Genomic DNA, 23,506 nt, shown 5'->3' on the forward strand with positions numbered 1-23,506 from the left:
AACGTATCGTGGGCGTCGTGCGTCGTGTGTTGTGTCAAAGCATGGAGCGGGAGATTGACGTAACGGTCAAGATAAGGAACAGGGCGACAGTGTCTCCCATACTAGGTATATATATCATCGCACTGACTCCGGGGATACGGTCCGTGATGGACTTGAGATCTTGCATGATGTCGGTGGATAAGTCTGAATCGAGTCAGTCTTTTACCATTCTTTTCCACCACGTCGAGGCTGGCCTAAATTCTTTCTCAATCAAACAGATCTCCACGGAGCGGACGCAGGAGAAAAAACTGGCAGCCTTGTGGGAAAGTGACACGATTAAGTGGAGTCTCTCTTTCCTTTTGGGGAAGTCCGGCAAAACAATTTTCCTTCCCGCCGGATAGCGATCCCATTGGTAGGTTCCGAGTCACGCTGCCTGGCACCTTAGGGTTAGGGTTACTAGTACTTCTGTCTGGCCTCTCCACATTGTTCACGCGTCAACATTTTTCCTAGAGAACTTGTAGTTTAGTTGCACTGCGATCTTGAATTGAAGAGACAACAATTGTCGCATGCACGTGCAACAGACATCCTGTGTGTATTGTCGTCTGCCTCTTTTGGAGACATCTCCTCGTTCACGGCTCTTACTACGTAGTCGTCGCCGTCAGGCTTGTTCCTGATCAGACTGATTTGACGACCACAAGTTGAAAACGACCTGTTGCGTTGAAAAGCATGCTGTCTTGGATGCGATACTAGTATCTCAGTGGACAACGGGCGCAACAATACCTGCAAAGATGGCGGGCTTCAGCACGCCCAATGCCAGGTCTCAGCAGCCCGCAAAGCAGATGTCGTCGCGGCTGCTGAATATGAAGGTGAACTATTCCCGCCGATCTTCACTGTGGCCTCACTTCCAGGATATCTCCAGCCATGATGAGATGCTAACTGTGCCTTATACAGTTCATGCAAAGATCTGCTGCATCCACTCCCACCGCAGGTACCACCCAAACACCATCCACCGAACCAGCCTCCAAGCGTCGACGGATCGAAAGCAGTACGGCATCATCTCCCGCGCCATCGGCTCCGGCCACCCCATCTAGCACGCCGAGTGCTACCAACGCAACACATGCCGGTGCCGTTACTGTCACAAGAGGAGGGATCAGCACATTCAGTCGCGGAGATGGAGCAGATACAGAATGGGTCCTGGATCTGAAAATGGCGTTCCCTGGCGGTGCAAATTCCAAATCAAATGGCCAGGTAACAGCGCAATCTAATGGAGCCACCGGATCAAGATTCTCGTCTATTCACGGACTAAACGGCGAAGACTCGGACGAAGAAGACATCGAGGGCGGGGACGAAGACGAAGATATCTGGGCAAATCAACCTTGTGGCAGACAGACATATGGATCTTTCAAACAGAAAGGCAAACCGAGGACCACGCATGCGACCCCCTCTGAGCACAATGACGCCGATCTGAGTTCTGCGTCAGAAGACTCCGATGGCGACTCGGAAGCGGATCCTGCAGACCACGACCATTCGCATCGCCGAACCCCTTCACGAAAACGGCCAAAGAAGGCCTCGAAGAACGTGGATTCAGACGAAGAGATGCGCCAGGTCCGAAGAGCCATCGAACAGAAGCATAGAAACATGGCAGGCACCCCGATAACAGCTGGCGGAAGGGGCCAAAAGCGAGGACGAGAAGATGGGAACTACAAGAGTCGGAAAAAGTCGAGGAAGACGATCTGATACGACTTTCGACGACTCTCGAGAGACTTCGTATTAGATATCTCGGTTACTGCTTCTCACTCAGTGTCGAGATTTACGATTCCCTGTACACACCATCTCCAGGTACGAGGTGCGTGGTCCGACGGCGGTCTGCACCAGCAGTCATGTCAGAGTTCAACGTCCACCGTGGAACCCAGAACAACGCCAGACCAGGGCAAAAATCTCACTGCTCATCGCTTGGTTGAAAGCGGTATGGATTCGATGTCGCTGAACTAGGCACAGTTCTGCTATTGGCTATTTCCGGTGCAACATTGGTGTCGTTCTTGCGGTGAGTGTGCCAGTCCAGATGAACCGCGGCTCGATCCTTAAGGGCGTCGGTGCTCTCGATCCTACATGGCTCTATCAAGGCCACGAGGGATATTTCGTCTCTCTTCGACACAAAAGCGTGGTTTCGGGCAAGCATCGACTGGCGTGTGATACCTACAGATTCTCGAAGAAACAAGTGTGACAACTATCAACAGGCGAAAATCATCACAGACTCCTGCGGGATGGAAGAGAAGCGACTCACATTCAAGTTGCGACCAGTAAGCTATTTCACAACCGAATGTGGCATGAGACCACTGCAAACTTGTCGCCCAGCGGCCGAAGCCGCTATGGCCATGCATACATATGCCAGTCTGTACCCGAAATGAGGTTGATTTAATCCATCCTGTCATGTTCTCCCGGCCGCAACGTTGCTTTAGAGCAATCCAGGTGTTGCCCAACTTCGAAGACAGTGCGCCATGAACGTCGTATGAGAGGTTAACTGTCCCTATCTCAGGGGAGGTGCAATACCTTGGCTACGAGGACCATTCTTTGTGGCGTTTTCATGAAGAGTGTACATCAGCATGCATACCTTGCGTGTATGTGCAAAAAATACAACGTCCTCTTCGAACAAGCAGGAACCAGCTCAGCATGCACGACTTCCTTCGCATATTGTCGTGATAGCACCTCTGCTTCTGTTTCAGGAGTGGTCGTTTTCGCGTTCCTCTTCTTCCCCATTCAGCCCCTTTTTCTGCTCAACCTTCCCAGTCCGTCACCCACTCAATCCTCGTGCATCAGTTCTGTATTTCTCTCCTTTCGAGATCTCGATGAAAGGTTCTAACTCCCATACTCCCTGAACAGCCATTCCATCTGTTCAGCAGCTCGTGCTTGTGCGCGTGCTATATCACGTCCATCGTCGCTGGGTGACCTGCTCTTCCTGTAGGACCCCTTGTCTCTTTCCATGTCCCGGTCCCTGTGTCTCTGTCTCTGTCGTCGTCTGTGCCGATGTCTATCTCTTCTCAATCTGTGGTCATATTTACGGTCGTAGTGGTTGCGCCGATGGTATCTCAAGTCCCGACTATGGTCTCTGTCATAGCCAGAAGTATAGCCGTGTCTGTGTCTATACCAGTCGTCGTCGTCGTCGTAATGGGAATCATCGCCGTAACCGTAACCGTAGTCGTAGTCGTATTCATAGTCGTAGAAGTCATCTGCGTTCGACCTCGAGTTAAGGTCCAGGTTTGAGCCGTAGTCGTCGTAGGTGTGGTAGTAATTGTCATCGTCATCACAATCGTCATCATATACTGTGCCATGGCGTCTTTTATAGTCGTAGTCATGTGCTGAGAGACTTCCATCCCAATTTGAGGTATCATACCAAGAATCCAGTCCGTACATGTAGTCGTTGGTGTAGCTGTCGGTGTGGACTCGATCTCGACCGTATCCACCATTGTATCCGTATCGGTACTCGCTGTCGATAGAATCATCATTGCCAAAATAGTCATAAACAGAGTCACCGTAATACCATCCCGACCTTGATTCTGAGTCTGAGTCTGAGTCTGAACTTGACGACGATGACCGTGGCGGCCATAATCTGACCCTTTTCGGCACCCTTATTCTCGATCTGTCGTCTCCTCTTCTTCTCCCTTTCCCATGATCTTTTATCTTCACTGTTTCCTTCTCTCTGCATCTTCTTCTTCCTCCAGCGCCACTCCTGCCACTCCTTCTGTTGCCGTTGCCGTTGCCGTTTCTGTTTCTGTTTCTGTTTCTGTTTCTGTTTCTGTTTCTGTTTTTCTCTCGACTCCTTCCTCTCCCACGGTCCTCTCTTCGACCCTTTCCCTCCCGTAGTCGTGAACATTCAGCACAAGTCTGCGCGAAGGTCCCATGCACACAAAGGCCATTCCTCCTAGGACTGTGCAAGGGATCAGGGTTGTCTATGTCGGCGTGATCGGTATCGTCGTAATCATGATCATAATCGTGCCAGCCACCTGGAGTAGAACTGGGAGCGCCAGCCCCATGGCCAGCATCATCATTCTCACGAGCGTCTCTGTCTCCGTCTCCACCGGCAACGCCAACACCGTCGGCATCAGTCTCGGTATTCGCATAACGCAGTCCTTCGACGTTGAGAAATGGCCCAGTCCCGTCCTGTGCGGAAGCATCCGTGTAGACGTGCTCGTCAGGGTCATGGGATTCGTCTCGATGTCGATGTTCATGCGAAAGACCGATACCTGCAAGAAGAGCTCTGAGGGCTCGTTCTTCGTCGCTGCTCTTGCTCCTGCTCCTGCTTCTACGTCTGTTTCTGTTTCTGTTTCTGTCCCGATTCTTGTCCTGCTCTCTATTGCTTCTCCGAGTTCGACTTCGATCCCGGCCTCTGTTCCTGCTTCGACCTCGACGGCCTGTGCCGGTTCGGGAACGTCTAGATCTTCTTCTTTCGTCATTACAAAGTCAGTCACAGAGGTCAGACCTGGTTGCTGGAAATAACCATCATGTAACGAAAAGATCAAAGAGATAGTCCAGGCCCCGTCCCAAATGGTTGATGTTGGCCTGATAATTTCATGTGCAGCCATCCATAGTCGAAGGTTCCGCTTGAGCGTTTCATCCTCATACAAAAGACAAAATAACTGATCTGGAATATGCCAAAAGAGGAAAAAAAGAGGGAAGTAAGATGAGGGATCAAGACTTACATTCCCTGTCCATCTCTCGTGGGCTCACGAGTTGGACTTCGACTTCGACTACCTCTTCTCGTCGATCTGGAAAATCTTACCGAGTGTCCCTTCGAATTCGGATTGCGAGATGCTGGAATTCGTCTTCTTGCATCGATGTTGCGTTCATGATGCTTACGGTCACGACCATGATGACCATGATGTCGATGACCTCGCCAACGTTCCTTTGTGTCGGGTGTAGACCGATATATCCTGCCCACAGAGTCGATCCAGACCTTTTGCCCAGAGGATAATCGTGGCATTCTTTCCTGCAATATGGATATAGCTCTTAAGTATGATGGGTATGGGTACAGGTATATGGTCGGATACTGTTCTATGCAGGTCCGAGTAATAGAAATATAAGGATGTAGACGCCGCGTCGTAGGTTGTGTTGCTGGTCTCTCGGTCGGGCCGGGGCTGTGATTGCGGCTGCAGATGTGTATGTGTATGTGTATGTTGGTATTGATGATGGTGATGGCGATATTGAGGACTGCCGTGACCCAGACAGGTGACAGGAGATGCCTGCTTAAAGCCAGTTCCAGCAACTGTCGTAGACTCGTGGCTTTCCAGATCCTCACTCAGACTCCGAGTTTCTAAAACAGCGCCCATCTCACCTCGATGAGGCGCGCCTCACACTCAGACCGACCGTCCTCGGAGTGAAATGACACCAGTGTGTGTCCAACAACGTGCCTTGTGTCTCGTGTCTCGTGCCTCGGATGGACTGCCCACGGCCAGATTGACAAGAACCCAAACATAAGGCAGCGTCTTCCAGCTGAAAAGCAACACAAGCGTCGACCTGACTGTTAGCCCCAACCCAACCCAAAGAACGAAAAGCAATGGATGGCGGATGACCTTAGGAAAATCCGACGGCACCACCAGCCTCGAGTACCCAGAGAATGGAAGCGGTCAGCATCAAGACCAGCGAAGATGATGTGTGTGGGACAGGGGAGACTCCCAACCATGCCAAAACCAGACTGCTCTTCGGTAGCCTTGCATATTTGCTGCGCCTGGGGTGTCAACAACCTCATACCTCGCCTGTGTCAAAGCAGTCCTGCAAACATGCAAGGCTATGTGCCACTCTATCATCGACCCTGCACGGCCAATGGACAGCGGACGGCAAATCCTCCAGAAAGTAGGACAAGCAGCACGACTGCCGAGGTTGAGACGGGAGACCGTCTTGACGGTCCAGGCCGCCGGCAGCCAGAAGCTTGGTCAGACACGACTGCCATGGTCGACCCTGAGGTCCAGGTTAACGAACCACCGACACGTTTGGTTGGATGTCATGATCCGGCCAGGTATGTCGGGCTTAGACTGAATAGACGACAGCTCAACATGACGGGAAGGACAAATGACACTCACACCGGGAAAGGCCACGAATCAGAGACGACAGACAAAGGGTGACACAGGACTGGATCAAATGGCCTATTCGAGGTCTGGTGTTGGGAGAATGATGCCAGACTGTACGAGGCCGCCCGTAACGGACAGCAGGGCATGCAAAGACTCGGATTCATTTGACAGTTGAAAGGCGGTGTGATGATCAAGATACGGACGCCTGGAACAGTTGAAGCTCGAGATATCACGGCCGCAAGACTGACTCCTATGAACGATCAGAAAAGAAAAGAAAATTTCAAGTCAAAGTCGTGCTGCATGAAGAGAAAAGTAAGAGCGCGTGACTGTTGGAATAGTCCGAGTTAGAGCAAGCAAAATCTGGATATCTCTCCGCGACCCGAAACCACCGCGATAGAGCGAATGCAATGATAAACACTTATCATCCCGGTGAACCGACTGAGGAATGTCCTTCCTTGATCATACACTCGTCGCAAAACCCCATGCCTTCAACGCCACAAATCCATTCCGGTATGCCCTTGGAACGCCAGTCCAAGTGAGAGTCAGCGGAACAAGGTCTAGCCAGATCTTTGATCCTGGAATCAATCATGCATCGGCTTTGCTCTTCTTCTTCTGTTCGACCTTCAACAGCAGTGCTCTGTTGATGTGAGGGAGCACACCACCGAATGCGATCGTCGCCCGAATCAAGGTATCCAATTCTTCATCACCACGGATAGCAAGCTGGAGATGTCGAGGAGTGATTCGTTTGACCTTGAGATCCTTGGCGGCGTTTCCAGCGAGTTCCAGCACTTCGGCGGTCAAGTACTCGAGGACGGCGGTGACATAGACGGCGGCTGTTTGAGGAACCTCTGTTAGTATTCGCCACCACTTGTAGAGACTAGGGTAGGTGTGGTCATACCTTTGGCACCAACGCGCATCTTGTTCTGGGTGTTGTTCTTCAGGAAACGCTTGACTCGACCGCAAGGGAACTATTTGCACATCGCGTCAGTTAATTTGGCGACAAGACAATGCGATGCAGTGAAGCGCGTATGCCCTGATAGCCAGAGCAGTAGTGAGCGACGCTGCAGCCTGGTGATAACCATAGCAGGCAAAACGCGATGAGTCAACGTTGAGACAGATTACAACAACGCGACGGTGTGCGCGTCATTTGCGCGACAGGATTGTCTGAACAATAAGCGACATACCTGCAGACCAGCCTTTGCGCTATGCGACTTCTGATTCTTTGAGGTGGAATCCTTCGCGCCAGTGGCCTTCCCACCAATGCTTTTGCCCTTGCCTCCAGCCATTGTAAGAGATGCGCGTGTAAATGAACGTCGAAAGCCGGTCGGATAGTGCGACTATGAAACACAGTGATTGTGACTGATGGAGTAAACAGGTGACGCGTCGGGGTGTTGATGTTTGATACCTCAGACTTGGAGACCGGTGGGTGCGGAAGATGAGTATAAGGTCAGGTCAGGTCAAGTATGTAGGTATCTGGAAGGTAAAGGGCGAGGTGGGTGGCAGGGAAAAGAAGGCGCGCATCGTAAGGGAAAACACCGCAGATACCGCGCTAGCCGTGTTGGTAACTAGTCGTCTTGGCATATAAAGACCCTCTCAGCTCTGGGCAGGCTGCAGTGTTGATAGCTGCAATAGTAGCTGGGGGATTCGAGGGCAGCCAGGCCCCAGGCTGGTATCATGCACGAACGTGGTGAAATTGAAGCGGGCACTAGAGTAAGTCTTCGGTGGCCAGTCACTCATCACTCACTCACCGTGAGGATCACAAAATGCGGATTCACAACGAAATTGGTGGCGGGCCCTTGCATAACGTGGACTTGAAGGTAATGGTGGGCTGCCCCAAAAGACACAACCTGAAGGGCTGCTGCCATCTGCCAGCGCACTGTCCTGCCGACAGACAAGAGATTGATTGTTGGAGCAATCTGCACTACCGTAGATGGTGATGGCACAATAGTGCTATACACCCTCGGAGTCCTGACAAGCTTTGAAATCGCCAAACACAAAACAGCGATCAGGAGTGTTGAAGATCAACTTGCAGTCGACAAACATCATGATGCCTGGCAGAATAGAGACCTTGGCGCTTATATAATCATACCTGAACTACTAGTATGGCAAGTCCCGTGAGTCTCGCGAGCATTCATATTGGAAGGAGACAGCCGTCCCATCACCGTGATATGTGATATATTCATCTAGGTACGTACGAGATCAGAGAACAATCCAGATTCAGCCTCTGAGAGTGAACAATAGACCCGACCTAGCAATCTCAAAATCCTCTCTCAAGACAAGCAAATATCTAAATATTACGTGCAGGACCAACACGGCCTCTCCTCTTTGCCAGCAATTAAAGCGAGTGTATCTCATACATAACGTCGACCTCAGTCTTCACTGACCATCAGGGTAGAGACTGGCTCCGTCACCATATCAAAATGCACACCGTAGATGATAGCAGAGAAAGCAACAAACACATTCGTTTCTCTTGATCAAGGGAGTCTGACCGAGATCGTCCTTCGTCGGCAGTAGCGCCCTCGAATGCATGGCCGTCTCGGACTTCAGAGTTGAGCAGTGTACAAACCAGAGTCAATCGTTCTTCTTGGGACTTCGTAAAGTAAACATGCTGCAAGCCGCACCACGTGGGCTTGTCAATGTCGTTACAACAATCTTTTTCTGTAGTCCAATCATGCAGTCATGTAGCTGCCCTATGCGTCTAACTTTTTGTTTCCAGGTAAGGGGGGCCTTAATCGTCTCGTTCGTGGTTCATTGAATCGTCATTGCTCTGCAAGAGCGTCATCAAAGGGGGAGGGGGTATCGGGGCCTTCTCTCATTCAGCAATGGCGGATGCCGCTGCTCTTAATTCGTCGCTGCCCCGTCCATTCTGTCGGCGGAATCCGATGGTGTTGGTCGAGCCTGGTCCCCGAGATTGCCGCATTGGGTTGGAGTTTGGGGCTGGATTGTCGGGCCCAATGCTGACCGTCCGCTTACTGCCGATAGGAGCAGCGGTCTGATATGGCGTTTGATTATCATTCCATTCCGGCCCGTTCCCGAAAAAGCTTCGCTGACGGCGAGGACTGGTTTGCGAACCTGCATTGTTGCCCATGGAGAGGTTGGAAAAGGAGGAAATGAGGAATGGTTCATCTCGGTTGGCGTTCGGGCCAGTGGGCATCGCGGTGGGTGCCAAGGTAGGAGTGCTGGACCCAGCGGTGTCATTTAAGGCTTGGAGACGTGCGCCATTGGTCTGCAGAGCCGCTGGGAAGCTTGCCGACGAAGGAACCGGCGAAGGGCTCCAGGAACGCAGGTCGGCGAATGACTTTGCATTGCGAAGGTTGTTGTCAGTTGCGCGACCAAAAGCATTGGAATCCATAACGTCCAGGAGACCGACAGAAGACTGCCCTCGCAGAGTATTAAAGGCAGGACCATCATATGGCCTTCCCTCGCTGAAGTCGGCGGTGGAAGATCTGCCTAGAGTCTGGCGCAAACCGTCGTTTGAACTAAAGCCACCCGCGAGAGTCGGTGGACTTACGTTGGTGCCTGGGGCAGGTCGGTGGATATGGACTTGTCTCTGTTCCCCAGTACCACGGGAGGTGTGCATCAGGCCCATATGATGAGCAAGTGTGTGCACGACGCGGCGGTGGTGTGGCTCCAGCGTCGGCGGGAAGATGAGAACTTCGCGAGAAGGATCGCGCTTAAAAAGGGTCATTTCGGTATAGAACTCGAGCGTTTTCGGATCATTCATGTCCACATCTATCTCAACGTCAGTGTTCGTCTTTGCCAGCTCCAGATTCGATCAGACAAACCAGGTTTGCTACCACGGTGTGATAGTGGTGATGGAGTGTTCCGCGAGAGGGATGACATAGAGACTTGATTGTGCAGTTGTGTCTGCGGCAGGGGTCGATGTTGCTCTTCCAGTTGCCCGCGGCGCTCACGTTTTTCTCTCTCAATCCGCTCTCGTTCAGCGAGTGGGAGCATCTTCTTGTATTCGACACGCAGCTTCCGACCGCTGAGATCCATATGGTTGAGCGCTTGGATGACTTGTTCGGTCTCTTGTGGTGAGGTAAAGTTGGCGAACGCAAGACCGCGGAAGACCCCGTTATCAAAGTGGTAATTGAAGGCGTACGGCAATGGCAAGTTCATGTCAACCATCAGTTGAACAAGTTGTTCCTTCTTCACAGCAAACGGAATGTTCTTGATGACAATGGCAGTCGGTATCAGTTCGTCGTCGTCTTCGTGCGGGTCGTTCCGACCTTGCATGCCTGGTCGATGGCCAACCATGGCAGATTGCTGCTGTTGCATATGAGCAGGTTGTTCGGACCAAAGCTGCGAATCACGTTAGTTTCGTGTCGAGTCGGACGATCCGATGATTAAAACACTCACGTTCGAAAGTCCCACGCGGCCCCGACTTGGTTTCACGCTTCGCGCAGGGCCATAGTTGCCATTCTGCGGCATACCACCCATTCCGCCTCCGAAGGGTTGCAGAGACGCGCCATTGGAATTCCAGGTTTGTGCCGCGCCCGCATCGTATGGAAAATGAACATTCCCTGCGCCATGGTTCTGCATGGGAGCGCCGAATCCATCCCGTACATTGTCGAAGCGCATTGTTGGTAATGGTCCTTCATTTCCAAACATGGCTGGCCCAATGTTTCCGTATCCATCGTTTCTGGCATTCTGGCGATTAAGCTGCGTGTTCCGAAATGCTCGTGGCGAATTGCCAGAGAGATCGTCGTAGAAGGCTTCGGAGTTCGAAAATGTGGCCATGATCGTTTGAGCCGATGTTCCCTCCCTTTTTACGGCTGATCGATCCTTCGCGACAGGTCTGCAATTCCTAACAATGTATATATTGCGATTTCCTCGACTGCGTCTATTCGCTGACAGTCACCAGAACAAAGATATGACCGATTCGCGATGGCGCTGATCGGAATGGATGGGTGAAGGCTCGTGGATCGAAGAGACTGAAAAGTGCGCAGGGGCCACCGGTGTCGACGAGTCGCAAAAATGGACTGCGCGAATAGGTCGAACCTCAAATCAGGACTGTTTCGAACTTCAAGGAAGAGAGATCGAAGCGCTCGATGACATGGGCTGGAGGCGGGATGAAGGCGAGGATAGCAGGCTGGTCTGAGAAGACTTCACTCGGGCTGCGTCGAGTCGAAGATTGCGCAGGATGCAGGAGAAAATGGACTTTGGACGTGTCGAGAGCTGAGTGTAATCGTTCAGGCCTACAAGTGAGGCATATTAAGGACAGACGGGCGACGGAGACGCGAGTTAGAAAGGTGCGAGTTGCAAGCAATTCAAGGCTCTGCAACTGCGACTTTGTGTGGGATTGGCAAAATAGCTGAGAGTTGAAAAGGCGAGTTTGAAGGAGTTTTGGGATGTTTGGGAACAAAGAAATTAGGACGTGGACTAGACGAAGTAAGGGTGGATTTAGAGGCGGCTAAGGGGCATGCGTATGGTTCTCAGGGAGCCACCTAATAATACTAAGGCTTTCCCCCTAAGCCCCTAAGCCCCTACTCTGTAGTTAGGTGGTCGTTATTCCCCCTACCAGTGCCGGTCCTGCGCTCCGAGATGATGGTTATGCACAGCGTGCTCAGTGAGTCAGTCCAAAGGCTCAAAATTTCCCGGGTGGCCAGGGGCTTAGGGGGCCCGGTTGGCGCTCGTTTAACTGGGCCAGGGCCACTTAACCCTAATTACCTGGTAGCGCAACCCGCCTGTTGCCTGTACTTATCCCGTCTACTTACATAGTACACAGTATAGAGAACAGAGTACGTAGTTCTTCGTCTCCAATTGCCCTGCTTGCGACAACTGTCTCCCACCCCAGCTCTGTCAAAAACATTTCAAGAATGTTTTGACGGTTATGCAATCTGTTCGCCAGTCGAAAGCCCAAGTTTCTCCTTCAGGTTGGTCAAACCGAAATGCCCCAAAAGTACGTAACAATCATATTGTCATTATCACCGACCTATATTTCGGGCCCTGCAAGTCTCCATCGCAGTGCCTCTCCACACCATTGATAGGGAGTCTGCAATCAATCCCCCAGTGCAATCAAACTCTTTCATTCATTCAATTCAAGTTCTGAGCTTCTCCCCCTGTTGACCTCCTGACACCTTGTCCTTCTCGTCCACTCGCAATCCACAGTCCACGCTGCTTTGAACTAATGGTTGTTCCCACCAGCGAATCTCGGCTTCGGCTTCGGCTTCGTGTCGCGCGATCAGCTCATCCTACTGCTGGTCCAGCGTCTCTACCAAACCAACGCCGCAGGAGCCTTACGTTGTCGCCTGCTGAACGATGCCTGCGATCTCTCAGCTTCCCCTTTTCCTGATCTACCTCTTAGCCCGAATCAGCTAGCCATCATCAACGGTTGTCTGGGACTTATGGACTCCCTGCCAGTGCGCCGCCGGTGTTTGTTTGACCCATTCTTCCCTCCTCCTTTTTGGAGCCGCTACTTGCCCTGCACCGCGGACGCGGTCAGGTGGATAGATCCTTGTGGACGGTGAACATGACTATGTTACTGTCAAGAACGCTGACGTTACCTCGGTGTCGTTGGCAATAAAGCGTCATGGGTGTTCGAAGAGGAAACACACCACACTATCCAGAAGACACCCTATACCAACATTGGGATATCAAAATGGGCCCGCGTGGCTGTTCTCGTGCGCGCTCTGTGTCAAGTAATTGCTGGTGTTTATTAGGTCCTGGACCAACTCGTGAATCACTACTATGCATCCCAGGTGGTGCACAAAAACCTGTGACGGCTGAAACAAGTCCCTGCATGCTGTGAGTCTCCCCGGTATCTTCCAAATAAGAGCCAGCGCAGTATAGGCACCTGGCGTATATGAGTGCCTGAAGTAGCCAGCTGTCTCTGAAATCTGGGGAAGTAACACAACGTGCATTTCTTTATGCACCCACAGGCACCCCTGGGACTTCAAGTTCCGGTTCGTAAGCTTTCCGACGCATTGGTTGGCCATGCATTGTATTTTTCGCGTGCTCTCGATTACTTTGAAATGCTGGATAGTATGGTCGAGTCGCAGTTGGTGGATTGATTGGCATGCAACAGACCTCTGCCAATGAAATTCCTGCATCATTCAGCGTCTGCACTCAACACTCGTCGAACAATCGGTGACCAACATCTCTGTACTGTGCCTCTTCTCACATCGGAGCATGAGACCCTCTCCTTCATCGAACATTTAATACGGGCGAGGTAACCAGAGGCGAACTCGGTCGGACTGTACTTGTGCCACCGCCAAGCATGGCTATTGTTCGATGTTGCTGAATGTCAATCTGACCTCTGCAAATCCCAATCGACCCAGTCCAAGTCTCAGAAAACAGAGATGGCAACGTCGGCACTCTTCGAAAAGCTGGCCCTACATGCGCCTCATCTCTCAGGCAAGCAATTAATTCCGGCATTCATCTACGGCACCGCATGGAAGAAGGAAGCTACCACAGAACTGGTGTATCAAGCAATTTGCAACGGCTTCGAGGCCATCGATACAGCTGCCCAACCGAAGCACTACAGAGAAGACCTCGTGGCCGCCGGCGTTTCGAGAGCGATCAAAGATGGTAAAATCAAGAGATCGAATCTGTACCTGCAAACCAAGTACACCAGTGTGGCTGGGCAAGATCCTGGCAACATGCCTTATGATCCTTCCAGCCCGGTCGTGGACCAAGTCAATGCTTCAGTAATCTCTTCACTTCAAAATTTCAACTTTGCCAATGTTGTCAAGGAGGGCGATAAGGCAGAGCCATATATCGATACACTCGTCCTCCACTCACCTATGCAGACACTCAATGAAACGTTGGAGGTCTGGCAGACCCTAGAACAATATGTCCCCAATGAGATCCGGAACTTGGGACTATCCAACTGCAACCTGTTCACGTTGATGGATCTATATGAGAGGTCAACCATCAAGCCAAGCGTGGTGCAGAATCGCTTCTATCCGAACACGAAGTATGACATTGGCGTGCGCCAGTTCTGCAAAGAGAAAAACATCATTTATCAGAGTTTCTGGACTCTGAGCGCCAATCCGACGCTGGTTTGGTCGAACGAGGCGGGCGCTCTGGCAAACCAACTGGACATCAGTCCTCAATCGGCACTGTATTGTCTCGTGCTCGGGCTCGGGAACACTACCGTATTGAATGGCACCAAGAAGATTCAGCACATGCAAGAGGACTGGGCTGCGGTGCAAAAGGCCAAAGCATACGCTGAGTCTCATCCGGCACAATGGGAGAAGACAATGGCGGATTTCAGGAAACTCATTGGCCAACCGAAGCCGTAGAAGTTAAACATATAGGCCCGGACATGAGATCCGAATTACAACTTGGGCTTTGAGCTCCACAGAATGTGATGAGCCGCAGAGAGCGGCTTTTGATTTGAACGGAAGAGAGTGATCCTGGTAGACAGCACTAACTGAAAACTAAACCTCGTGGTGGACCTTAGCCTTTTTTCTCCAAGTCTTGACCTCTCGTATTCCCTTAAGTATCATGCAACTCGATGCTCGCTTAGATGAAAGAGGTTTGTGCGGCATGCTAGGAAGAGGTTTTAGACTGCGTAGAAGTGTACCAGAGGAACAGAATCGGGACCCGGACTTGCGGAAGATGAGCACCAGCATAGCATGCCGAACCAGCGTTAGCAGACTCGAAGACAGAAGGACCGTAACTGGCCATTATTGTCTCTTGGAATTTTATAATGATAGTGCGTACTGTAGTAAGATTCCTGATCTCTGACCACGGATTGCGGGCGGCAGCGACAGGCACCATGGGGGCATCTCATGCCGTTTTGTATCGTCATCTGACATCCGGGTTGTTCCGCAAGGCTCGAGGAACAGTCTAAGACGTGGTAGGAAGGAATGGTGGTCTGCGGCTATTGGCAGGAATGGAGAGAGGGAGGAGGATGGAGGAGTGAATTGAGTTGGACTGCTGCAACGAACGGCCATGGGTTTGTGGCGCAGGCGCAGGTGCAACGGTGGAGCAGGCTTGGAACTGCATCTCCAGATCGCTTAACGAGCAGAGCAGAGCAGAGCAGAGCAGAGCAGAGACACCAGAGACACCACCTGCAGTCACGGTGAAATAATTGACTGGCAGCCGCCACGGATGTGAAAAACCGTCGCGGCGGAAGGCACCCAATTGGCCAATAGTCGGCGGGCGATGTCATACTCTAGGCTACGCTGGGCCTCCATCAACTTGGCCCCATCCGTCGTCCGTCCCTCTTCCTCTGCCAATCCCGCAAAAACCACCCAAAGGATCCCTCAAACCACTCTAAAACTGCTGCCGGAGTGCCTGCGATCGCATCTCGATCGTGATCGTTCTGCTTGTTGTATCTGCCTGCGACAAGTAATATCAAATTATCTCTCTTCATGCTCCTTCCCTCTCCGTCCCGTTCACCTCTCCCACCATCATCCGATTCGGACGCATTGGCCGGTTCCCACGTCGTCTCACCACGATTTCAACCCATCCTCCTCTTGTCCTCAACATCCTCATAAACGTATTCGACCCCCCTCCGCGCTTCTGAACACATGCGCTCCCTTCCGGAATCGACCCGTCTGCAGTGAATCATTTACCAGACAAGATCTTGTGTCCAACCACTGTCTGCGTCGAATCGAGACAATCACTACATCCACGACCTTAAAAGCTTTTCCTCCGAAGAAACCACCTTTTCCCAATTGACCTTCTTCCCACTTACATCGTTGACCGACGACCCCTTATGGCAGCGCAAGGATTCTCCAGAAAAAGACCGGCTCCTGGGGCGGACCCGGTTCCTTTTGTGACACCTATGCCCGCTCCTCTGCCGGGCTTCAATGATGGACTAGGTCCAAGTCTTTCAAACGAAGACTTCTTCCAATGGGGCCAGACCGGTCAGGCCGGCGTTCCATACAATGATGCCAACTATGCAATGAACGGCGGTGCCTTTCCCCAGACCATGCCACAGCCTCAAGTGCAACCGCAAATCCAGCCGCAAATCCAGCCGCAGCCGCAGCCGTCAATGCAGGTGCAGGTGCAGCCACAACCGTCAAACCAACTTGCTCGCAGACCGATAGCCCAACTGGCCACTCATCGAGGTCGGGTTAGCGAAGACAGTACGACCTGGAATGAGGGTCTGAACGGAATTCCCACTGCTACAGAAGCGGACTGGCCAGATGATGACATTGCGGAACTCGAGGCCAGAGCACAAATAGCCAAGCGAGAAGCGCAAGCAAAGAGAAAACAAATCCCTCCATTTGTCCAAAAGCTCAACAGGTAAGCAACAGGACCGGTGCCGACAGTACGGCCATCACTGACAGTTTTCCAGCTTTCTCGAGGATGGCAAAAACACCGATCTCATCCGGTGGTCTGATGATGGCAATTCATTCATTGTTCTTGACGAAGATGAATTTGCCAAAACTCTAATTCCCGAGTTATTCAAACACAACAACTACGCTTCCTTTGTCCGCCAGCTCAACATGTATGGGTTCCACAAGAAGGTGGGCCTCTCCGATAACTCGATGAGGGCCAGTGAGAGAAAGAACAAAAGTCCGAGTGAATATTCCAATCCCTACTTCCGCCGGGGTCATCCGGATCTTCTGTGGTTGATTCAAAAGCCCAAGAACGTCACCGGGCCATCCTCGAAGAGAAAGGGCAAGACGGAGAATGATCAGGCGGAAGAAGATGTCGAAGAATACACTGATGATGCGGCTAACAACGGAGAGAACCGCGTTCGTCCTCGCCCGGGTCAGCTCATGTTGAGAAATCCCGAAACGTCTCTCACGCAAGAGCAATTCAAGAGTGTGCAGCGAGAGCTGGCGACCATTCGACACCAACAAGCTCAAATCTCCCGCATGATGCAAGCCCTCAAGCGTGAGCACGAACAACTGTATGGTCAAGCTGCAACGTTCCAGGAGCAGCATAATCGACACGAGAACTCGATCAATGCGATCTTGACCTTCCTCGCTACGGTCTACAACCGCGGTATCCAGGGCCATGATGGGATGCAAGGTATTGCAAGTCTCTTCACCAATGCCATCCCCGTAGATGGCGCGAGCCAAGGAAACGTTGTCGATGTGGGAGACTATGCTTTTAACGATGGCAATCTTGATGGGGACTTGCAGAAGCCGTTTAAGAAGCAGCCTCTACTACTCACAAACGGAAACGGACGCCAAGGTCGGGCAAGCACATTATCTCCTCGTTCCGCCCACAGCCCATACCCACCATCCCAGGTACAGCCAATCCCAAACAGCCAACAAGCCTCAGTTACCCCGAGCGTGGAAGAAGTCTTTGACACCGGTGTCAACCAGCCTACCCCCCTTAGCTCTAGAAAGGCCTCGGCGCAAGGCCGTGACATGATGTCCCTGATCCAAAACGCCAACGCACGCAACAACGCCACCAGTGCCGGGGGTTCTCCTACTACTCCAGCACAAGACTTCTCCAACGTCCTCAACAGCCTCGAATCATCCAGTGGATCAGGACCCCTGACCACGTCTCAACGAGCTGACGTCCTGAAGATGATCAACAACTCAACCAACCAGCCACCGGGGAAGGACAATGCTTTGATCAACTCGACACCGCCTTCAGGGCCTGTCAACTTCCATCGCCGCCTGGAAAGCACCCAAGCCGACCTCGAGCAACTGGCGAAACTGCAAGCCGAGCAAGACAAGAGCGTACAGAACTTGAGGAATCTTCTGCAGCCACTCAGCCCGAGCGGTTCCATTCCAGGCATAGGAGATGGCCAGTCTGTGCCCGCGGCGCCCCTGGACATTGACGACTTTCTAAACAACAATGATTATTTCACCGACTTTCCCAGTGACAACATGGGCAACTACGAGTTTGGCAACACCGGACTAGGTCCTGGAAACAATACAGGCACACCCGACGACCTCAACTTTGTCGATTACAAGGACGATGACGAACTGTTTACGAACCTCAACCAGAATCCCACCGTTCAGGGTGGGCAAACAAATAACTACGACTTCGGAATGGACGGCACCGTAGGCGGAGTTGGCGGAGGCGATCAATACCCCAATCTGAAGTACGACAATGGGAGTGACTATGAGCGCGATGGTGGTGGCCGAGTTGAGAGCGTGCCGAGCAGCGAGATGACCACGCCGAGATCGGCAGACGATGCCAAAGTCGATGGACCTACCACGCGCAGCAAGGGAAGGAAATTGAGCTCGGTTGAAGAAGACAATGATCATGATACCGGTCGCAAACGAGCTCGTGCTTGATCTCAAAGCTGTCAGCCTTAGTCACGGGTTGACACTACCCTCACTGCCGACTTTTTTCTCCTATCACTGACTTGGCTGCTCAAGAGATCAGGCTGCAGGTCAGGAACGTGGTTACGGTTGGTGATGTTTTGTCGCACATTAGCACGCGTTGGGCGGACGAATCGATCGGAGCTGTTATTGACCGAGGATGGTCAGGCTGCAGATCGGAGTCTCACAGCAAGAGTGGTGGCAAATGGACAGAAGGAGTATGGAGGACGTCTTGAAGGCCGTTGGATTTCGGTGGCTTTCCCTTTCCAACATACTTGACGAAATGAGATGATGAACTCGATTACCGCAAAAGATGAGTGATTACCAGAGATACCCGGCGATTGGAAGTCGATAGTTGCTGGAGAACTGGACGGTGAACACAGGGCAATGCGTTTAGTTGTTTATCCATGTTCCGAGAGGAGAATCAGTGTCTTCTGTTATTCCGTTTCCGCTTCCGCTTTTGATGGATTCAGGTCTTTTAATTCCCGGCTCGGCAAATAGATTACTAGATCTCTCTCGCTCTCTCCAACTATATTAAGCAGCTGTTATAGTTTTCGTTTATCTTGTGGTCCGTTATATGCTGATATGCCGGTCTTGGCCAAGTCTAGAGATCTAGCTTGTTGGCCGTAGACCGGAGAATGATCGCCATATATCTATCTATATCGGTCGTCAGGAACTTGAAACCAGCAGTGGCATCGAATATGATTACGAACGAAACTGGGACAATCTAACATCGATGACTGTCTACACTCTAGGTCTACAAGGGAGGCTGATGAACTGGGTAGGTTCTGTTTATTCTACTACAGTCTATCCTACTATCCAGAACGCTGCACGAGAATTGCAAAAGGTCAATCATTTGTCCCCTCTGGCGATCGTCTAGATTCATCAGCTCTATCAGCGTGCCCTATGTTCCTTGTTATTCTATCCTGGTTCTTCCTTTGGACAGGTAGTAATAATGAAACCATGATCCCTTTTCCAAAGTTTATTCCCTCTTCTTGACCCTGGGAAACATGACCCATATGACGGCCACGACGACGATTAACGACAAGATAATGGGCTGCAAGACCTTGACTCCCTTACTGGCCGCAACCGCGCCGATGATGAAGGGAAAGACCGTGCCGCCCGTGCCGCCCAAGGCCATGCCAAAGCCAATGGCACTGACGTGGATATGCTTGGGCAGCAGTTTCGCCGTGACCATGACACAGCCGGGGAACAAGGGGCCGAGAAAGAAGCCCAGGAGCGCGACGGCCACGGCGGACACTAGGTATTGCGGCACGAGCCAGAAGATGAGCTGCAAGGCCAGGCAGAGGGCAAGGTAGACGGTGATGCAGATGCGTTCGCCGAAGCGTTCGGTCACGAAGCCGAGCGAGGCCCGGCCGACGGCTTGGCCGGCCCAGAACCCCGTGCCGGAGTAGCCCGAGGCGGAGGGCGAGGCGCCACGGACGCGGAGCATGAATGTCACAATCCAGCCGCCCAGACCGACTGGTAAGGAGAACAAGAAGAGGTTAGTTGGGTTGTATAAACGACGGAGGAAGAGGAGGAGGAGGAGGAGGAGGAGGAGGAGGAGAAGGAATGAAGGGTATGATAGAAGGCAAACGAAAGGCTGCATGTATGGGCAACAAAGATAGAAAGAAAGAGCTGTGAGGGATCAGCTTGGGGGAGAGGGTGCTAGATTTAGGGAAATAGGACATCATAGGTAGGTAGATTCAGTTCTGCAGAGGATAGATGGGTGGACGACATATTGCTTGGTTTGCTGGCTGAGTGGGAAGAATGTCGGAGATCTTTGGGGAGGGTTTCTTTTACCTTCAATGCCCATATACATGAAAAAGAAGGCCGCACAAAGCCAGGTGATTTTGGACTTGAGCGCTTCTCTCGTCCGTCCACTCGTTGTGGAATCGTTGTCCCGTGCGTGTTCGAGGCGGTAGAGTTCGCCAGTTTTGCGCCGGAATGTCCAGCTGAGCCCGATCCATTCCAGAAACGCGGCCCCGACCTGTCATGGAGCAGATAATGATTAGCATAGGGAAAGAAAAGACGTCGAACAGCAACAGCACATCTGCATCTTGCAGGCTTTCAAGAAACACACAAATGTCCATGTTTGGTGGTGTCAACATACCATGAAATAATAGAAATCCCACCACGGCAATCCGGAATTGACAACCATCGACGTCGCGATCAGAGGCGCAAACAGCGCGCCGATCGAGTAGCACGCGTGCATGACGCCCTGGACGGCATTGGCGTTGTCCATGGCGCCGACCCAGGCGCAGAAACAGGCGTCCGTGAGGCCATTCCCGAAGCCGCAGATGGTGTTCACGACGACCAAGACGGGGAAGGGCGGATGGGCAGACAAGACGGCGAAGGTGATCATGTGGCAGATCGGGGCCATGACGGCGATCCCGCGCTGGCCCAGTCGCGCGTGGATGGAGGCATTGGTGAAGGCGGCCAGAGAGTAGCCGGCGAACGGGGTCAAGAAGATCAAAGAGATGATGGTGTAGTTGAGGTCGTAGTAGGTTTCTAACTGTTCGATTTGGACAGGGCAAGGAGTTGTGGTTAGTTAGGTAGAGACAAACAGCCAGCCAACCAGCGATCATGAGGTTCGGGCTTTACTCACATATGGTATCAAAGCCTGTTCAACAGAGGTCGTTAATTCTGGTTCTGGTATCAGGTGCTAATGAAAGGGAAGGGTGACTTGTAGGTACTCACGCCAACAGCGGCATCGTTCAGACCGGCAATGATAAATGAAAAACTTGCGAATCCCAGTCGCCCGATGTTACCTCTCGGCTTGTTCCATCTTTGCGTGATCGAATGGGCAGACTCGGGGGGTTGATTATCCTCATCTCGAATGCGATCTCGGTTGTCTTCCTCGTCTGAAGAGATGGATGGGTAGGTAGAGCGATGCGGTCGCGTGGAGCTGCCCACGACCCGTTTGGAGAGTTCTCTGAGAGACCTACCGGGGGTTTTGAGGCTCAACTCAAACGTCTCCGGCGCGTATGCATGAGGTTGGTGGATTGATCTGGTGATTGTCTCGGTGGTGGACATGATGGCTCGACAATAGCGCAAATGTAAACCGGATCATGGATTAGGATCAGATAGTATGTGGATAGGAGGATATGTTGTTGAAAATGCTCCCGAGTGAGTACTGTTTATTGTAGTGGAAGCCTCGAGGCAAGATACCTGGTAATCTATTCGCCCGTGGCGGCGGCGGGCTGTTCGAAACTGCGATTGTCGGCGATGCGAATAGGCAATCGGCCCTGGACAAATCGGAGAAGAACATTCAACGGGAGTTGATATATTTCTGGCTTGCGGACCGCTAGTTCGAGATGACGCCGAACATCTAGCCCACCTCGTTCATGAGGAAAACTGACAGTCGAAAGAACCAATCAGGCCTTGTATACACCGTTCGCTTTACTCCGCCTCCCCAGCCGGTAGTGATATGGATCCCTTTGTTCTGGAGTGCCGATGGGGAAGGAGACTGGGGTGGATTCTGCTATGATAATCAAAGGCAGCCACCAGTTTAAGGATGAGAAAAGAGCGCTTGTCCCGTCATGGCCGACTGACTGCCGATAGATGGATTGTTGGTACAAAGATATGCTACTGTACATCAGACCCGAGGCTGTTGCCTGTGAATGGAGTCCGACCATCCCAGTGCAGCGCGGGTACCCTTCCCTGATACAAAACCAATGCATCTGATGCCTCCTATCTTGATCCCTGTTGGACCATCGAGGGGGTTTCAGTCTCCTTGACCACCTTAGAGGAGCCGGCGAAAGACTCCTTCTCAGACCCGACCTTGGACTTCTGCAGTCTCGGCTCGCTCTGATAGACACTCTTCTCAGCCGTGACCGGTTTCGTGTCGACGCCACCGCTGGCCTCGGCCGTGCCTTGACTCATAGTCCTATTGGCCGGACTGGCGTCCAGCGGGTTTCCCCAGGCGTTCTGTTGTGCAGATTCTGTCTGTAATTGGTCCATGTCGGCTCCGGTCTTTCCAAACGACACCGACATCTGGGCAGCCACGGCATCGTCGGTGCCGGATAAGGACACCTCGTCGGACTGTCGGTCGATGGTGTGTCGATTCAGTTGAGCCGCTCTTTTGTCTTCAGCGTCGGTTGTTGACTGCACCTTTTGTTCAGGTTTGGTGGAGGGAATAGCGGCAAACGACCGCCGTTGTGAGCGGGAGGCGACGTCACTTGTCTGTAGTCGTACTCGTAGTGGTAGAGACACCTTTGAGATCATCTCTCGCTGAATCTTGCCGGCAGACAACCTGAAAACAGGAGGCATTTTCTGTAGTTGTGGCAATGGTGACACTGGAGGAATCGGCTGCAGACGAGGAACAGTCTCGATATTGCTGCAAGCTGGACCTCCCGAGCAGCCAAATACAGGCCTCTTGACCCTCTTCAGATATTGTCAAGCTGGCTAGTATTGATGCTTCAAGGATAAGAGCCGATGTCTACCGTGGGGCAAGATTAGAGCAAAGAAGAGTCATGATCAAGGAATGAAGGTGTCGAGTGTCGAGCATTGATGAAGAGCCCGACGTAATTCCCCCACGTCATTTAGATGGTTAAGGTATCTGGCTGGCACTGCCGACCAATCAGATCACTCGGAATGAGAAATCCGTCTCATTAAATGGTTGCAAGTGGCACTTGCCGATCCAGGGGAAAACAATAAAGAGGGAAGGCGCCCCCCGTATCCATCTCCCCCAGACTTTTCTCTCGCTCAACCTATTTCACACAACACATCAGATGAGCGTTACAAGTCTCGACATGAAACTCTTATCGGAACATGGTACAGCCAAGTCGTCGAAGTTGAAGAAATGGAAATAAGGTAAAGACGGTCAAAAGGCTCGCCTTCGTTTGGCACGATTCAAACATGGGCATCGTTGGAGGCCACGAATATGCCTGCGTATGGATCAAGAGTCATTGATGTATAGGTATAGACAAGGTGATCCTTGAGAACTGGGCGCTGGAAAGTCTGTCCTTTTGCATGAGAGCCTCGGGCGAAGAGCTTGAACGAGAGTGTTCACCCAGTGAGCCCTAAGAATCACGGATGGGCTTCCGGTGTTGAAACAAGTGGCGGTGACCGACACAATACCTATACACACATACCTCGAGGTACCTTATGCGAAAGATCCTGCCATGAGCGGTCATTCTGCCACAGGCCTAGATGACTTCAGATTCATGATCCTGATGAGATTGGCTATGGCAGCCAAAGCTGTATATACGGTAGCTCTGGGTGTGTTGACATGGTATATACAACTTCAATTTGAATAAATGTCCCGCT

General features: G+C 51.9%; 7 protein-coding genes across 7 annotated transcripts; 3 read left to right on the forward strand and 4 right to left on the reverse strand.

The window, feature by feature from the left end:
• Positions 1–767: 767 nt before the first annotated feature.
• Positions 768–1,716, forward strand: A1O1_01781 (uncharacterized protein; the record flags this gene model as incomplete). Its single annotated transcript, XM_007722693.1, has 2 exons — positions 768–845; positions 931–1,716. 2 exons carry the CDS (start codon positions 768–770, stop codon positions 1,714–1,716), a joined length of 864 nt encoding a protein of 287 aa, XP_007720883.1.
• A 4,910-nt stretch (positions 1,717–6,626) lies between these two features.
• A1O1_01782 (histone H2A.Z) lies at positions 6,627–7,327 on the reverse strand (the record flags this gene model as incomplete). The annotated part of the gene is made up of 3 exons (XM_007722694.1): positions 6,627–6,874; positions 6,940–7,009; positions 7,226–7,327. 3 exons carry the CDS (start codon positions 7,325–7,327, stop codon positions 6,627–6,629), a joined length of 420 nt encoding a protein of 139 aa, XP_007720884.1.
• A 1,526-nt stretch (positions 7,328–8,853) lies between these two features.
• On the reverse strand, positions 8,854–10,784 carry A1O1_01783 (uncharacterized protein; the record flags this gene model as incomplete). Its single annotated transcript, XM_007722695.1, has 3 exons — positions 8,854–9,773; positions 9,827–10,346; positions 10,404–10,784. 3 exons carry the CDS (start codon positions 10,782–10,784, stop codon positions 8,854–8,856), a joined length of 1,821 nt encoding a protein of 606 aa, XP_007720885.1.
• Positions 10,785–13,345: 2,561 nt separating this feature from the next.
• Positions 13,346–14,290, forward strand: A1O1_01784 (uncharacterized protein; the record flags this gene model as incomplete). Its single annotated transcript, XM_007722696.1, has 1 exon — positions 13,346–14,290. One exon carries the CDS (start codon positions 13,346–13,348, stop codon positions 14,288–14,290), a length of 945 nt encoding a protein of 314 aa, XP_007720886.1.
• A 1,424-nt stretch (positions 14,291–15,714) lies between these two features.
• On the forward strand, positions 15,715–18,208 carry A1O1_01785 (uncharacterized protein; the record flags this gene model as incomplete). The annotated part of the gene is made up of 2 exons (XM_007722697.1): positions 15,715–16,247; positions 16,300–18,208. 2 exons carry the CDS (start codon positions 15,715–15,717, stop codon positions 18,206–18,208), a joined length of 2,442 nt encoding a protein of 813 aa, XP_007720887.1.
• A 1,009-nt stretch (positions 18,209–19,217) lies between these two features.
• Positions 19,218–21,271, reverse strand: A1O1_01786 (uncharacterized protein; the record flags this gene model as incomplete). The annotated part of the gene is made up of 5 exons (XM_007722698.1): positions 19,218–19,717; positions 20,039–20,225; positions 20,349–20,750; positions 20,844–20,858; positions 20,936–21,271. The coding sequence occupies 5 exons, from the start codon at positions 21,269–21,271 to the stop codon at positions 19,218–19,220; spliced, it is 1,440 nt and encodes a 479-aa protein (XP_007720888.1).
• A 657-nt stretch (positions 21,272–21,928) lies between these two features.
• Positions 21,929–22,507, reverse strand: A1O1_01787 (uncharacterized protein; the record flags this gene model as incomplete). The annotated part of the gene is made up of 1 exon (XM_007722699.1): positions 21,929–22,507. One exon carries the CDS (start codon positions 22,505–22,507, stop codon positions 21,929–21,931), a length of 579 nt encoding a protein of 192 aa, XP_007720889.1.
• Positions 22,508–23,506: the final 999 nt, after the last annotated feature.

This window comes from Capronia coronata (assembly GCF_000585585.1).
Source record: "Capronia coronata CBS 617.96 chromosome Unknown acBCG-supercont1.2, whole genome shotgun sequence".
Lineage (NCBI taxonomy): Eukaryota > Fungi > Ascomycota > Eurotiomycetes > Chaetothyriales > Herpotrichiellaceae > Capronia > Capronia coronata.